This window comes from Thunnus thynnus, chromosome 6 (assembly GCF_963924715.1).
Source record: "Thunnus thynnus chromosome 6, fThuThy2.1, whole genome shotgun sequence".
Taxonomy (NCBI): Eukaryota; Metazoa; Chordata; class Actinopteri; order Scombriformes; family Scombridae; genus Thunnus; species Thunnus thynnus.
Genome location: NC_089522.1, coordinates 704,848 through 720,892, shown reverse-complemented (window position 1 = coordinate 720,892; position 16,045 = coordinate 704,848). Strand labels below are relative to the sequence as shown.

Below are 16,045 nucleotides of genomic sequence, written 5' to 3'. Positions count from 1 at the left end.
CTCACACCTCCACACACCTGGCCAATCACTGCGTGAAGTGGGCGAGAGTGTCAAGATTGTCTGTTTTGAAAAGTAACAAGAATTGTAAGTTTTAGATTTCCCACCATTTCCACCATCAGACAGGTGTGAAGGGAGGGAGGTTCAATAATCCTGTTCAATAATCTGACAAGCACTTTGTTTGAAGCATATTGTCATCTTCCACCTTTCACCTACACTACCTGATGTAGGTCTCATAAGGCCCGAAAATCCCTCAACAGTCTTTCAGGTCAACATTTAGGAACTCAGCAAGTTTCCAAATATCATCTAAACAGTTGAGCAGAAATATAAAAGGTTGGTGGTGCACTGGGCACCATAACAAACCATTGAGTTTACCTTACAAAACATCCTGGCCTTCTGATGAAAAGCATTACTTGTTGTTTATTCTCTTTGGAGAATAAATATCACTGTGATCAGATGGTAACCTGACACACCAGATGATTTGTTACACAGAACCGTCTGAGAGGAAGGAAACTGTTTGGATGTCGATCACCATCTATCACCATCGATCGCCACCTATCAACATCTATCACCATCGATCACCGTCTATCGCCATCTATCAACATCTATCAACATCTATCACCATCAATTACCATCTATCACCATCTATCACCATCGATCACCATCGATCACCATCTATCAACATCTATCACCATCTATCAACATCTATCAACATCTATCGCCATCTATCACCATCAATCACCATCTATCGCCATCTATCAACATCTATCACCATCTATCAACATCTATCACCATCTATCGCCATCTATCAACATCTATCACCATCTATCAATCACTATCTTTGGAGAATAAATATCACTGTGATCAGATGGTAACCTGACACACCAGATGATTTGTTACACAGAACCGTCTGAGAGGAAGGAAACTGTTTGGATGTCGATCACCATCTATCACCATCGATCGCCACCTATCAACATCTATCACCATCGATCACCGTCTATCGCCATCTATCAACATCTATCAACATCTATCACCATCAATTACCATCTATCACCATCTATCACCATCGATCACCATCTATCAACATCTATCACCATCAATCACCATCTATCACCATCTATCACCATCGGTCACCATCGATCACCATCTATCAACATCTATCACCATCTATCAACATCTATCACCATCGATCACCATCTATCAACATCTATCACCATCTATCAACATCTATCACCATCGATCACCATCTATCGCCATCTATCAACATCTATCAACATCTATCACCATCTATCACCATCTATCGCCATCAATCACCATCTATCGCCATCTATCAACATCTATCGCCATCTATCAACATCTTTCACCATCTATCACCATCAATCACCATCTATCGCCATCTATCACCATTGATCACCATCGATCACCATCTATCAACATCTATCACCATCTATCAACATCTATCACCATCAATCACCATCTATCGCCATCTATCACCATCGATCACCATCTATCACCATCTATCGCCATCTATCAACATCGATCACCATCTATCAACATCTATCACCATCTATCGCCATCTATCAACATCTATCACCATCTATCGCCATCTATCAACATCGATCGCCATCTATCGCCATCTATCAACATCCATCACCATCGATCGCCACCTATCAACATCTATCAACATCGATCACCGTCTATCGCCATCTATCAACATCTATCAACATCTATCACCATCAATTACCATCTATCACCATCTATCACCATCTATCAACATCTATCGCCATCTATCAACATCTATCACCATCTATCAATCACTATCTTTGGAGAATAAATATCACTGTGATCAGATGGTAACCTGACACACCAGATGATTTGTTACACAGAACCGTCTGAGAGGAAGGAAACTGTTTGGATGTCGATCACCATCTATCACCATTGATCGCCATCTATCAACATCTATCACCATCTATCACCATCTATCGCCATCTATCAACATCTATCAACATCTATCACCATCTATCAACATCTATCACCATCTATCGCCATCTATCACCATCTATCACCATCTATCGCCATCTATCACCATCTATCGCCATTTATCAACATCTATCAACATCTATCACCATCGATCACCATCTATCGCCATCTATCACCATCGATCGCCATCTATCGCCATCTATCAACATCTATCACCATCGATCACCATCTATCGCCATCTATCACCATCTATCGCCATCTATCAACATCTATCACTATCTATCACCATCTATCACCATCTATCACCATCTATCGCCATCTATCAACATCTATCACTATCTATCACCATCTATCGCTATCTATCGCCATCTATCAACATCTATCACCATCTATCAACATCTATCACCATCTATCGCCATCTAACGCCATCTATCGCCATCTATCACCATCTATCACCATCTATCGCCATTTATCAACATCTATCAACATCTATCACCATCGATCACCATCTATCGCCATCTATCACCATCGATCGCCATCTATCGCCATCTATCAACATCTATCACCATCGATCACCATCTATCGCCATCTATCACCATCTATCGCCATCTATCAACATCTATCACTATCTATCACCATCTATCACCATCTATCACCATCTATCGCCATCTATCAACATCTATCACTATCTATCACCATCTATCGCTATCTATCGCCATCTATCAACATCTATCACCATCTATCAACATCTATCACCATCTATCGCCATCTAACGCCATCTATCGCCATCTATCACCATCTATCGCCATCTATCGCCATCCATCAACATCTATCAACATCTATCACCATCTATCACCATCTATCAACATCTATCACCATCTATCAACATCTATCAACATCTATCGCCATCTATCAACATCTATCACCATCTATCACCATCTATCACCATCTATCACCATCTTACCTTGCAAGATCATGAGATCAGAATCCTCAGAGGACACTGGACCACCAGTGGTTCGGACCAATCAGTGTTCTGACACAAGTGCGTAACTTGAAGCCTGACAAGATGGATTCTCGTGTGAATCCAGCTGCCTCGCCAGGTAAATCAGATGATGCTGAGCAGCCTGACACTGGTATGATATCATCTCTGTAATATTGCAACAGTAGTCCTGATCCTCACTCAGGTATTTACCAAGAGTGATACTGTGGAATGGAACAGCCTCAGTTGAGTTAACTTAATTTCAATAAACCAACAGACGTTTTACAGTATTTGAACCACACACAAACAATATACAAGCCTTAAAGTTATAATATAACACTGCTTGACACGTCATAGTGGGGTCAGTGCATAAAGCAAAACTGTCCTTACATTAACCACAGATGCGTCTTTTTTCTACATAAATATAGAAAATGCTGTAAAAAAAAAAAAAGAATTGGAAATTTGATGTACAGTGTTCTCTATAACTATCTGTAGCGCTCTCAGCCTCTGTGCTTAACGTACAAAAATAGAGCCGTTAAGACACTCAAGACACAGATATAGAAATACCAGGCGCGCTGTTCTGACAGGTCATGACACATTGGACCCTAATACAGTAAACGATTCAAAGAGTGTTTTAAAGTAGAGTCTTGAGAGGCTGAAGATGGTAGTGTGTGGCACAGAGATAACCCTGGCACATCTGCACACCTCTGTCCTCCTCTCATCTCTTCATCTCTTAAAGACTCCTCACACTGTTTGACCTGGAGGTTTATCACCTCATCCACCTTCTGTCTATCTGAGTTTTTTGAGTCTGTGTTTCACTGGCTTTCACCCTTTTAGTGAGGAGATGACCTTGACTCACGTAAAGCACATCATTGTTCTCTATTCAACATCTCTACAGTTTCATTCTGTATCTACAGGAGGACAGGCAGACCGAGCACTTTGCACAAGCTCAATATAACCCACCTGTTCATTTCTCACTTATAATTATAAACTATGCACCAAATCTGGTGCTGCATATAATGTTTGCATACTGAGTCTTTAACTTGTATGGTTATTTATGTTTGAAGTTACACATAAGTACAGTACAGCAGCTTGCATTACTACATATTTACAGTTTAGTGGGTTGTTTTTATCATTTTCAGACCTGTTGCAGTATCTGAGTGAATTATACCTCATTCATTCTGACACTGTTGCGGAGGTCAAACATGCGTCTGTATGGGTCAACCATCCTTCATGACCCTCCTCTAGACCAGGGTTGGATGCAGGTTGGCTTGGTTTAACTGGTATTGCTACCAGGAATTATGAAGATACTGGTGTTTAACCATCATTTAATTGACTCAACAAAAAAAGAGACAGAAAGAGAGAGAGAGAGAGAGAGAGCATGTAGATAGACAGAGGGGAGACACTGAAACTTTACTTTTATCTGCAAATGATTGAATGTAATTCAGTTTAATCTCTGCTAACAGTGAGAAACAGGGTAACAGCTGTCTCACATGAACGGGTCAAACAAGCATTGAGTAGATCCTCCTCACAGGTGTTCCTGCTGTCTGAAAGAGGTTTGATTGAATGACATGAAACCGCGTGCTGCTGTGCACACATTTTGACACCAGTGGTCACCACGTGGATGTTGTCTTGGAGAAATGCTTGCTGGGAATGTTTTGAGAAGCCCTGAGTTAACTACTAGCTACAATAGCTGTAAGTACGAGTATCAGTAACTATCAGTGGGCTGCAGCTGCAGAAGAAGACTGAGTACAGAAAGCAACAAAGAAGAGAGTTTCCTAACATAGCAGCGTCATTGGTTAGCATCAGTAATATTATGGTTACTGTTGCTGTAGTTTAGGGACTTTCAGCCTGAACACTGGGCTCCTGTTTTCACATTAAAGGGTCAGGTCACCCAGATACTTATACTTAACTATAGTATACTTTACTTGACCACTAATTTAACCAGGCAGTGTGCTGGTGGGTTGATGGGTCTGTTTTAGTCTGTCTTTTTTGTTTTTGACCTAGCCCACAGAGCAGGGGGAGATGACATGAATGTGCCACTGGTTTATCTCTTATCTGATATCTGCCCAATCACATCCACACTCTCCCCCTTCTCGAGCTGAGAGACACAGACAGAGACAGAACGAATGATGGTGCAGTCAGAAGCAGAGCAAGAGTGAGGGAACAAAAAAGGGGCAAAGGAGGTATAGAAAAACTGCTTGAGAAAAATTTAAATCTTTAGAGCTGGAGGCAGGAAAATGTGCTAAACTCCCAAACATGTTTGCTGCAGTAACAGCAGCAGCAGCAGCTAATCTGCAGCAGGTGCAAGACATGCGCCATGAGCAGTGTGTGCTGAGTGATGAGGGAGGAAGAGAGAGACAGAATCCAGCAGTACAGACAACCAGAGAGACAAAGTGTAGGAGCAGTAACCATATGTATAGTTTAGCATCAGAATCAATAAATAGCAAAATACTAGTTTCCTCATTACTTCATATTATCATCTTGGCTTGCAGGAGGATAAAACCTGCTGCTCAACCCTGGTTATTGAACCATCTATCTACTTACATAGTGTGTTATCCATGCTGTCCTTATTTAATTAGCTAAATCATGAAAAAGAAAACATTGTGCTGAAGATGCTTTCTATGAATCTAACATGATTATCATCACAGATATATCAGCTCCTATATCTCCAAAGTTGAAGTGAATTAAATGAATTTATTTGTAATCAAAGGTGAACTCATCTGTAAAGCTTTCATGAAGCATCTGTCTACATGTAACAACAGTAGTTTACTAAACATAAACATAACAAGAGCAACGATGAATGATGCTTCAAATATTAATAAACTATTTTAATCAAACACTCTTCAGCCAGTAGATGTGTTTAAGTCAGTCAGTCAACTCATTTCAAACATGTAAAAATAGAAAACAGACAAAAACAATAATAACAATAAAACTCAATAAACACATTCTCGTTAACAACACAAATTAAATATGACATGTTTGAAAAGGAGTAGAAAGAAGTTTATGTGTTTATGTTCTATTAAAGCCTTTATTTAGTCGTGTAAACCGGCGTAAACACTAAAAACAGATTGTTTACACTAAACACCTGAAATAAATGATATTGCATCACATAGTAAAGAAAGCAACAAAGTCAAAAAACAAAGCTCACACTAATATTAAAATATGAAGATCATATAAAATAAATAAGCTACAAATCACTGAGTGATGTCGTCCCATCATAAGTTTAGAAAGGATTTATAATCTGTTTCCTCGTTGTGTAAACTACACACACATCCTGTAGATATACATTCAGTATTCCAGTAGGTTTCCTTTGCATCACATCATGAGAGACTACGTTCACACCCTCTACCAGTATGTTCTTTATGTCCGACTGGTGTGACTGGGTGTAATGGTCAAAGTATCATGTTCCAGTATGGTTGAAAGCTTTTACATGATATTATCTACTATGAGTGCAGGTCTGAGTGTGAAGAATAAACAGCTCAGTTAGTTCTTGACTGAGCTCACAGCTCAGCTCTAATATCCCAGCTCCTCTCTGTCACTGGGAGGAACCCTGGTGCTTTCTCATATTATGGTTGTCCAAATATTTCACCCGGTGATCCAAGTGCCTTTAATTGATGTCAGTGAGTTTATGCTAAATATGAAGATTTGAATAAATTCCACTTTCAAGCAACACAATGGGCCGCTCCGCGGTGACAGGCCACCTCCTTGTTGCCCTGAAAGGAAGTGTCAGGCTGCTAGAAACCCCTCACCTCCTCGCCCATGTTAGGCTTTGACACCTCCTGGGGTCCTTGAGGCTCTACCCCTCTTCCCTCTCCATTTCTCTATCTCTCTTCCACTCGTTCTCTCTCTCCTCCCCCTTTTCTCTGTGTTCTCTCTGAATCTGTACCAACATTAACAGGCCGGCCAGGTTTTCATGGCCCCTGAATCGCTTACAAACTAACAACTAACACCAACACAGCAACAGACAGAAAACAGGCCAACAGTAAAGAAAACACGGATAACATGTGTGTAACATAAATATTCTATATGGTGAAGCAGGACTAAGGGAACTGGTTTAAATGGGTCTTCATTACAGTCCACCATTAGCATAACAAGCTGACTGTGGCTTAATGTGGGACCAGGAGTTGACTGTGGGCAGAGAGGTTGAATCTCCCCTGCTAGTGGATTTTGTTGTACTTGGTAACTTGGTAACCAGCGTTGTCGTTAATTCAAGTAAAATATAATGAAAGTGTTTTTGAGTTGGTTCAGAACAATAAAGAAAATGTAATTTTCTGGCCAATAATATCATCGTCACCAATACGTTGTGCTTCCATATTCAATAGAAACAGATAAATTAGTGTAAATGAACTATTAAAGAAATGACTGGAAGGTTTTTCTACATCTAGACAGTCTGTGATGAATCCAGTTTGATCTGAATGAAAGATATGAAATAACTGATTCAATTCTGTTTTTAATGCTTTGACAATAATTCTGATATCTGTATTGATTAATGAAGGAGAGTGGTATCTGCTACATAGAGGTGGGTATGTATTTGGTATTTCAGGGCAGTTTGCCTGCTAGATTGTGAGACATCATGTGTTTGACATTTTGGCCTGATGGTGAAACTAAAAACAAAAAGCTCAGGTGGTCACAAAGATCATGAGGACTCAGCATCAAGGAGCAGCTGTCATGGTAACAGACCGACTGATGCTGCTGTAATGATAACTACATGATCCATTCCTGGTTTATTCTGTTGCATTTCCCATTTTGAAAATCTTGAAATCTTTGCTATGACACAAATGAAATGAATTGACTTACATGGTACCTTTTTGTTGTTCCCAGAAACTGTATAATTTTGATGTGAGGTTCTTAGTTGTGGTTGTTGTTGTATAATAAATATGTCTTCCTGTTTGTCTGCAGGTGATGAGCATCCTGAGTAACACCAGCGGTGTTTCCTCACAGCCGCAACACGACTTCTCCATCTCACCGCTCCACAGCGCCTTGGATTCCTCTCCGTCCAACGCCATCTCAGCCAGCTGCAGCCAGCGTTCAGCCGACGCCTCCATTAAGACGGTGGACAGCCTCCCGTCATCTCAGTCCTACTGCCCCCCCACATACAGCGCCACCAGCTACAGCGTGGACCCAGCTGTGGCGGCCGCCGGCTACCAGTACAGCCAGTACGGCCAGAGTAAGTCCTGATGTCTACAGGTCTACAGTCAGCTCCTGTATTCAGTCTGTGAGACAGACGGTGGATCCACAGGTTGTTTTGGTGAAGCAGACAGATTTAAAAACTCTCTGATAGAAAGTAGTCAGCTGATCAATACCGATATACCAATATATCAATACCTGCTGTCCTTCCTCTCACATCCCCTCCTGACTCTGACTGACTGTAAGAACTCCTACATGTTGCTCTGAGTAATGATCACAACAGTGTAAATGTAGATGAGTCACCGTCACCTGAGCAGATCAGATGCTGACTCGGTCGCTATAGTTACTAGATGATGGGATATGTTGTGTGAGGTGAAGTCACCTTCACACGACTGAAGTTTCAGCATCAACGTGTGTGTTGCTGCTGTATGTCGTCATAACAACATCAACATCACTATACAGTAAATATTGTCATATGACAAATGTATAGATTTATTCCAGTATTATCATGAATGACATGATATGGTACATCCCTAATGGCAACTAGAACATAATTATGACAAATGAATATCCATTAATAAATAATAAAAGTATAGTTAAGCAGGTCTGTGACAGGACATGCACACTAAAAGCCCGTTCACCAGCACGTCCTCACACTCCTGCTCTCTGCTTCACTACATGAGCAGCTGTTAGCTAACAAGCTCAACATATCAACTTATAAACTGATGATCACGACTTGTTGTGGAGAAGAATCAGTAAACGCAGGTTTAAACATTATCACAGATTATCTACAGTACGTCAGCCTGGCAGCTACAACATGGTTACTGTCAGAGACAGTCAGACTGCTGCAGGAACATCCACACCTTCGCTACATAAAAGCTCTTTGTCGGCATTAACACTGGCTGTGAATCGTGAAGTGTGGAGCTCCAGTAAGGCTGTAATTCATTAAAGGATCACTCCAGTCTGCTACAACTTGGCTCTTAATTGTGTTGATAACGATGTGATGTTCCATTAAACCGTGGACTCGTCTGATATGATGATACGATATGATCACCAACATTACAGCTATAATATGTTTAAAATATGTTTCTTAAAGAAAACGTCTGTGATGCCATAAATGATCCTTCTTTGCGTTGCCCTCCACCCCCACCTCTCCCTCCTGCAGACTGACTTAACTTCAGACATTTGACTCTTCACTTGTTCTAATTCAGGAAGCACCTGACAGATTAAAGTGCATACTGTCAAAATAGCTGAGGTGTGTGTGTGAGTGTGTGTTTGTGCATGTGCATGCGTGTTAGTGTGTGTTATCAGGCTCTATCTCGGAGGCAGAAGACTCTCAGTGTGACTGCTCAACAGGGATTTAAGGTATAAATCTGGTTGACAGGAAAAAAACAGCTTCCTTTAGAGGGCCTCACTAAACCCCTGTGAAACACATATACACAAACACACACACACACACACACACACACACACACACACACACACACACACTGCTCCCCCACCAGTTGTCTGGGTGACTGGCACCTTGGCAGACAGACCTGCCCACCCATAGGTGCTCTTCTTTCTCCCAGTCCTCAGAAGAGAGTGACAGCTTCCTTTCTGTGCACACTAGCATCCTAACTGACATGCCATACTTATCTCCACCCCCCCTCCGATAGCCACAACACACACACACACACACACACACACACACACACACACACACCGTGTCACATCATATCTGCTGTCAGCCCTCCTCTCTCTCTCTCTCTCTCTCTCTCTCTCTCTCTCTCTCTCTCTCTCTCTTTCTCTCTCTCTGCTGCACTACAACAGACAAGTTATCAGCAGCTGAACCAGGGAGGGCCAACATCCATCCACCAGTCTCACAGAGCAGTACGCTGAGCATTAATGCCAGCTTTCCAACAACCAGCTACCTGTCTGTCTGTCTGTCTGTCTGTCTGTCTGTCTGCTAACCTTAACTAAGAGCTGCCACTGCCTGAACATAACTATCATATATTTACTGGTTATGATCCAGCTCCAGGCCATGACGGTTCTACTCAAAATCAATCAATTATATTTATTTTTTAAAGAAATTGCAACAAAATTCCTTCATCATCATCAACATCATCATAGTGTTATCCTTTAACACTTTATCTGTTAGTGTGAAGGATGATTCAAACATTTAATATCATTTTCATGTTAAATGCAACATAACATGCTTTAGGTAGACTGAGATGATGATGAACTCCTCTTCCTCTCTCCTGTCTTCCTCAGCTGCTGTGGATTATCTGGCCAAGAACGTGGGCCTGTCCAGCCAGCGCAGGATGAAGCTCACCGACCACTCGGCTGTACTGGGACTGCTGCAGGTCGAGACGGGCCAGGCCTACTAGTACTCACCCGACATATTTAAACAACATGGCACCTGGTCACCAGCACAACCCACACCTCCTGCTACCATCCATACAAATCTCCCAGCGAGCATGTGTGTGTGTGTGTGTGTGTGTGTGTGTGTGTGTGTCTACTGACTATACATGGGCCTGATATTTAGCTTTTTTATTCTTTATTCTCCGAGGTTTAAGGAGTGACTGATCCGAGCTTTCAGCATTCCCCACGGGACCAAATCCACATGAAGTGTGTGTTTTTTAATTTTTATATGTTGTTCATATTGCATCAAACTTTGTACACAGCGTCAGTGTGTCTAACTTTACTGGATATATATCTATAAATTAGTGATATAAACAATTAGAATGTGAACATTGAAACACTGAAACAAAAGGAAAGCAGCTACATCTCTCCTTCCTCTTCTTTAACGGAGCATTCAGACTGAACAGTCACAGCTTTTTAACAGTTTCAACTCACATGGTCGTGTTTTGCCTAAATTCCCGACACCCAGAGTGAATTCACATCCATCGTGTTGTTGAAACTGACATTAAATGAAATTTTGCACTTTTAAAATTTCCTCCATGTTGAGTCAACACAGCCTGGTAGCGCTACTGGGTCTCCTCCTCCTCCTCCTCCTCCTCCTCCTCCTCCTCCTCCTCCTCCTCCTCCTCCTCACCTTCTTTGACTTTTATTCATTGACATATGTTTCTGGTTTTGTTGTCAGACAACTGCACCAGTGATTTGATTGTGGCTCATGTACCTGAAATCTGAGTGAGTTGTGCTTCTGAGCAACAAAAACAGGACTCTCAGCTGCTTTTTAAACAGTTTTTAAGGATTTTTTAAAATCACCTTGAGAGGAATTCATTCTGGATCAATACTTTCTAATCTGAACTTTATAGATACTGACTATCAGCATTGGCATTGGCAGATATTGGCAGCTTACAAAGAGAAACCATGTATCAGCCTATAGGAGCGTGTGTGTGTGTGTGTGTGTGTGTGTGTGTGTGTGTGTGTGAGGGAGATGAACACCTCTTTAGCAGACTGATGCGGATTCATTCAGCCATTCCTGAAGAGACGTTTCTGTTGTGACTCTGCAGTCCTTCTTATCAGCAACAAGACCTTCTGAGGAGCTTTGGTCATAGTTGGAGGTCAAACAAGCTCCTGACTGAGCAGCTGACATGCAGCGTGAGGATCAAACCCCCCCCGCTGGGTTGAAACTGGACATTTCTCCAGGCAGTTTGGTACCAATCATTACGATCCTATTCTTTCTTTTAATTTCTTCTGATTCTTGTTGATTTAATGTCTACTGCATTCATGTATCATTGAGAAACAACCACTGGGTAGTACTATGGCAAGCCCACTTTCCATGAAATCACACAGAGCTTCTCATAATCTGCCCGTGACAACTAAACTATGGTTGATTATTGGTTGAAGATACATTCCCTAATTTTGCTGTGTCTGTGTTTGTGCTGAAATCCTAACATTTCCTCTGAGCTCACTGTTGATGTGTTGAAACTCACCACGTTTATATAGTGCTTTAATCCAAAGCGCTTTACGATGTTGTTCCTGCTTCTCACACTCACACACCAGTGGCAGCATGTCACCGTGCAGTAATTAGAGGTTCAGTATCTTGCTGAAGGACACTTGGACATGTGGACTGGGGGGGTCAGGGATGGAACCAGTGGACCTTCTGAGCCACAGCTGCCCCGTTTCAATACAACAGTGAGCTGAGAGAAAACTGTAACAAAACCAGTGGAGCATATCTATAAATGAAGATACCATAAATTCTTTATATACCTCAACTGCAGAGAGAAGCAGGCCTATATAAGAGATTTGTAAAAGTATATTTTATATGTTAGTAAGAAGCCTCCCTGTTTCCTGATCTGCTCCTCTTAATTTGCTGTCAGTGTGACCTCAACACTTCCTCCATGTTGACCTGTTGTCTTGATTAATTCAATATACAAGCACACAAATTCCTTACAAACCCAACTGATTTCAGTTTGTCTCACTTTGCCGTTCTTTTGATCGCTATTAAGTCAGTGAAACTCAGCACTTCCTGCACAAATGTTTCAAATTAAAAGCCTTCCAGCAGCTCAAAGGGCATAATTCTCCTGCTGTCCTACCAGGCTTTTAATGTGATATATCTGCAGGGAGACCTGTGACAATGACAACTGTATTAATCAGAGTGGTGATTATAAGTGATGTTCCATGTCAGACGTTATAATATTTATACTTATACCCCTTCAGCTGCCTTTATTTATACCGAACACGTGTGTCAGATAATCAGAACTGGTTCATACTGTCGTGATATCTTCACATTTTGTCATTTAGCAGATGCTTTTATCCAAAGCAGCATCTTTGAAGGTTACAAGTAAACGAATGGCAAACTGACTTGTCACAATGTAGAGACACGTCATAGAGGAATCACACATATCAGTAATGTCAACCTTAAAACCAGTAAAGTGGTTTGCCATAGTAGTACAAACTACAAACTGCACCAGTTCCCTGAAGCATTCCAGTGAGGATGTGTTACACATTCAGACAGAGGGAGGTTTCTAATCACCCCCACTGACCAAAGGGAAAACTCCTCGCCATTCCGCTCCAGGCTCCCTACTGGACCTGCTGCACTGCTCAGGAGAGCGCTGTGTTCTGCTCTCCAGTGAAACCAGTTTGAGGTTCATGGACTGGAGGAGAAATGGAGACCAAACAGAGAATCACTCCCCTAAATATAAAAAATATTCCAATAATCAAAATGCGTTTCTGCATCAGGAAAGTTGTCTTTTGTTTTTCTTTCCCTCTTTGTGCTGTATCTGATGACAGTCCAGAGAGACACTCATACCCCCTTTCACCAAGATAGACCTGCTGCTAGAGCTGCTGCTGGTTCAACTAGTGAACCCTCTAAGACCTGCCTGCTTTTCCACTACAGAGCCAAATCGCTACACAACTGTACTAACGCCAACTAAAGCACTTCACACCCCAACATAGCAGGTGGCGGTAATGCACCTTAACGCACTTACATAAACAATGTACAACAACAATGGCGGACTACATCAGAGCTTTACTTTCTCTTAGTACATGTATGCTTCACAGTTTGGCTGTTTGAACTAACGCACTACATCCTCAATCAGTATGTGCTGCCTACCAGATGAATGATTAAGTACCAGCAACTGAACTATACTCAAGCAAGACAGTCATGTGATACAGTCATGTGACTGTATCACATGACTGACAGCCATCTCACCCAAACGTTCCAAACAGACATTATTTGGATAAACTGACCACATATTAACAGCTTTTAGCCTAGCTCAAGATCTCCGCCATTATGGCAATCCATTTTGGTTGTGATTGGCCACGATAATCCCGCCCCCAACCTGGAACCAGTTCTCCCAGCTGAGAGCTTTGGCTGGTTCAAGATTAGGCACCGACTCTGAACCGGATCTCGAACGGCATTGGTGGAAAAGGGGTATCAATGTTTAATCTGCGGCTCGTGTGACCGTCATGAATTTCAAGATGATGCCATGAAATTAAACTGAGTTCATCTCCATTCCCGCTGGACGCTGGTGTCCATGACTGCCCTGTGGTGACTGACGGATGCAGAGGCTTTTATAATATCATCTGTCTGCATCAACAGCCAGGTGTCTGTGGACGCCGGCTCTGTTAACCTTGTGTATATACATTTTTTCATTGACAGCAAACCAAGGAGAACATTAAGGATCAAATGTACAGATATGCCCATTCACCCCCCACCCCTCCTGTTTACCTCTTGGTCAGTGTTCAAATTACATCGTGGCTTTTTTGGGGGGAGGGGTGGTGGAGGGTGTATTAAAAGCAAAGTCTACATATCAAATTAAACACACAGCTTATTATGTTCAGATCAGTGTTTTGGGGGCGATACATCACCATTTGTTCCAACATAACCTGCTAATCTGAGACCTGATTCACAATAATCACATAAATCTACAAAACATTATTGACACACATATAAATGACCCATGACAGGACACACAGGATTGATCTTATATCACTGATTGCAGCGTTACAAATGGTTATTTATCAGTTTTCTGAGAACCCCCCCCCCCCCAACTCTATTAGGGCTATTAGGGGAGCTGATCCCCCAACTGCCCTGTAATGCGAACACTGCCCTCGGTCCTTTCTCTGCTTGTTTTGTTCAGTTTTCTGTTTGGCATGTGTGTATGTTGCCATCGTATTATTTATTCTACCTGTATGAAGTATTAGACTAGTGGGAAATTTGTATTGGCATTTACTCCCCTCAGCCTGTTGGTGTGTCAAATGTACTGGCCTAACTGTCTGTTCATTAAAGCTCTACAACTGGACCAAGACCATAGGGCTCTGCTGGCTTCTTGTCCTGGTTGTTTTATTATTATTTATATACTTATTGGGAGCATGTACAGTGTTAAACATTAATGTTATTAATGTTATGGTGCCAGAGTTAGCTTATAGCTCATTTTCACCTGCAGTCAAAGCAAAAAACACACAGAACACATAATACAAGAGCAGTTAGGATGGAAATGGAAGAAAAATGATTCAGTTCAGCATGTTTGAGATTTGAGCCATTTATTCAAGTGTTTCATACAGATTATTGGTAATCAATGAGACTGTTCACCGATATTAAGAACGATGTCAAACGGTGTCAAAATTTAGAACAGATGATTTTAATGCAGGATTATACTTCATTTATTACAGCAAAACCGCTTTGGAGCCTTTAGTTGGTTTCAATTAGGCTATTTAAATGCAGTGGTGTACATTTACTTAAGTACTGTACTTCACTACAGTTTTGAGGTACTTGTACTTTACTTGAGTATTTCCATGTGATGCTACTTTCTACATTTCAGAGGGAAATATTGTACTTTCTACTCCACTACATTTATTTGACAGCTTTAGTTACTTTTCAGATTAAAATTTTACATAAAATAACATAATGATGACAACAGACTGTTAAAGATTCAACCAGCAGTTCTCAAACTTTTTAGCTTGTGGCCCCTTACAATAAAATCAGTGTGTATTTGTGTCTCTTTGTCATGTTTCAGATGTCTTGGAGTTGTTCCACCAAAGAGACATTTCTCCTCACATGGTTTCAAATAAATAACTGTTTAAGGCCCAAAGAGGTTAAACTCTCCAATATTTCACAAAAATGCAAAGACTAAAGAAAAGTCCATTTTATGCAGCAGAACTATGTTTTTTCTTCTTTCCTACCCAATCTATAACCGTCACAAAGCCGTTCAAACTAGCTGCACCTCCAACAGCTACAACTATAAAATGCTACTTATGCATCAATTTATCAGTATTAATAATGTACTTTGTTAAATTTATTTAATATATCAGGTCTTAGATTCACTTCATTACATCTAAAGTCTCTAACAACAATCCTGCAGCTCTCTAACAGTTACAAGAAACAGTAAGACAGCTTCAGGACAACTTTAGTAACGTTACTAGTAGTCGTGAGTTGAGACTGACAGTATGACCGACCCCTGAAGTGACATACAAGAAACGTTATAGCCTGTTTTTTGCTAGTCAGGTGGCTAAATTATGGCTCAACAAATGAACTTGTTGACATTCACTATCACATTCAAGCTAGCT

The 16,045-nt window shown here is 41.2% G+C and overlaps 1 protein-coding gene across 3 annotated transcripts in view; it reads left to right on the top strand.

The window, feature by feature from the left end:
• The window catches only part of LOC137183947 (paired box protein Pax-7-like), a 65,769-nt gene extending 50,982 nt beyond the window's left edge, over window positions 1-14,787 (top strand). For all 3 annotated transcript variants that reach the window (XM_067591186.1, XM_067591185.1, XM_067591187.1), the window contains 2 exons: window positions 7,859-8,126; window positions 10,340-14,787. In XM_067591186.1, coding sequence (XP_067447287.1) covers window positions 7,859-8,126; window positions 10,340-10,455 — 384 coding nt within the window. In that variant the 3' untranslated portion in view covers window positions 10,456-14,787. The remainder of the gene's footprint in view (window positions 1-7,858; window positions 8,127-10,339) is intronic.
• Window positions 14,788-16,045: the final 1,258 nt, after the last annotated feature.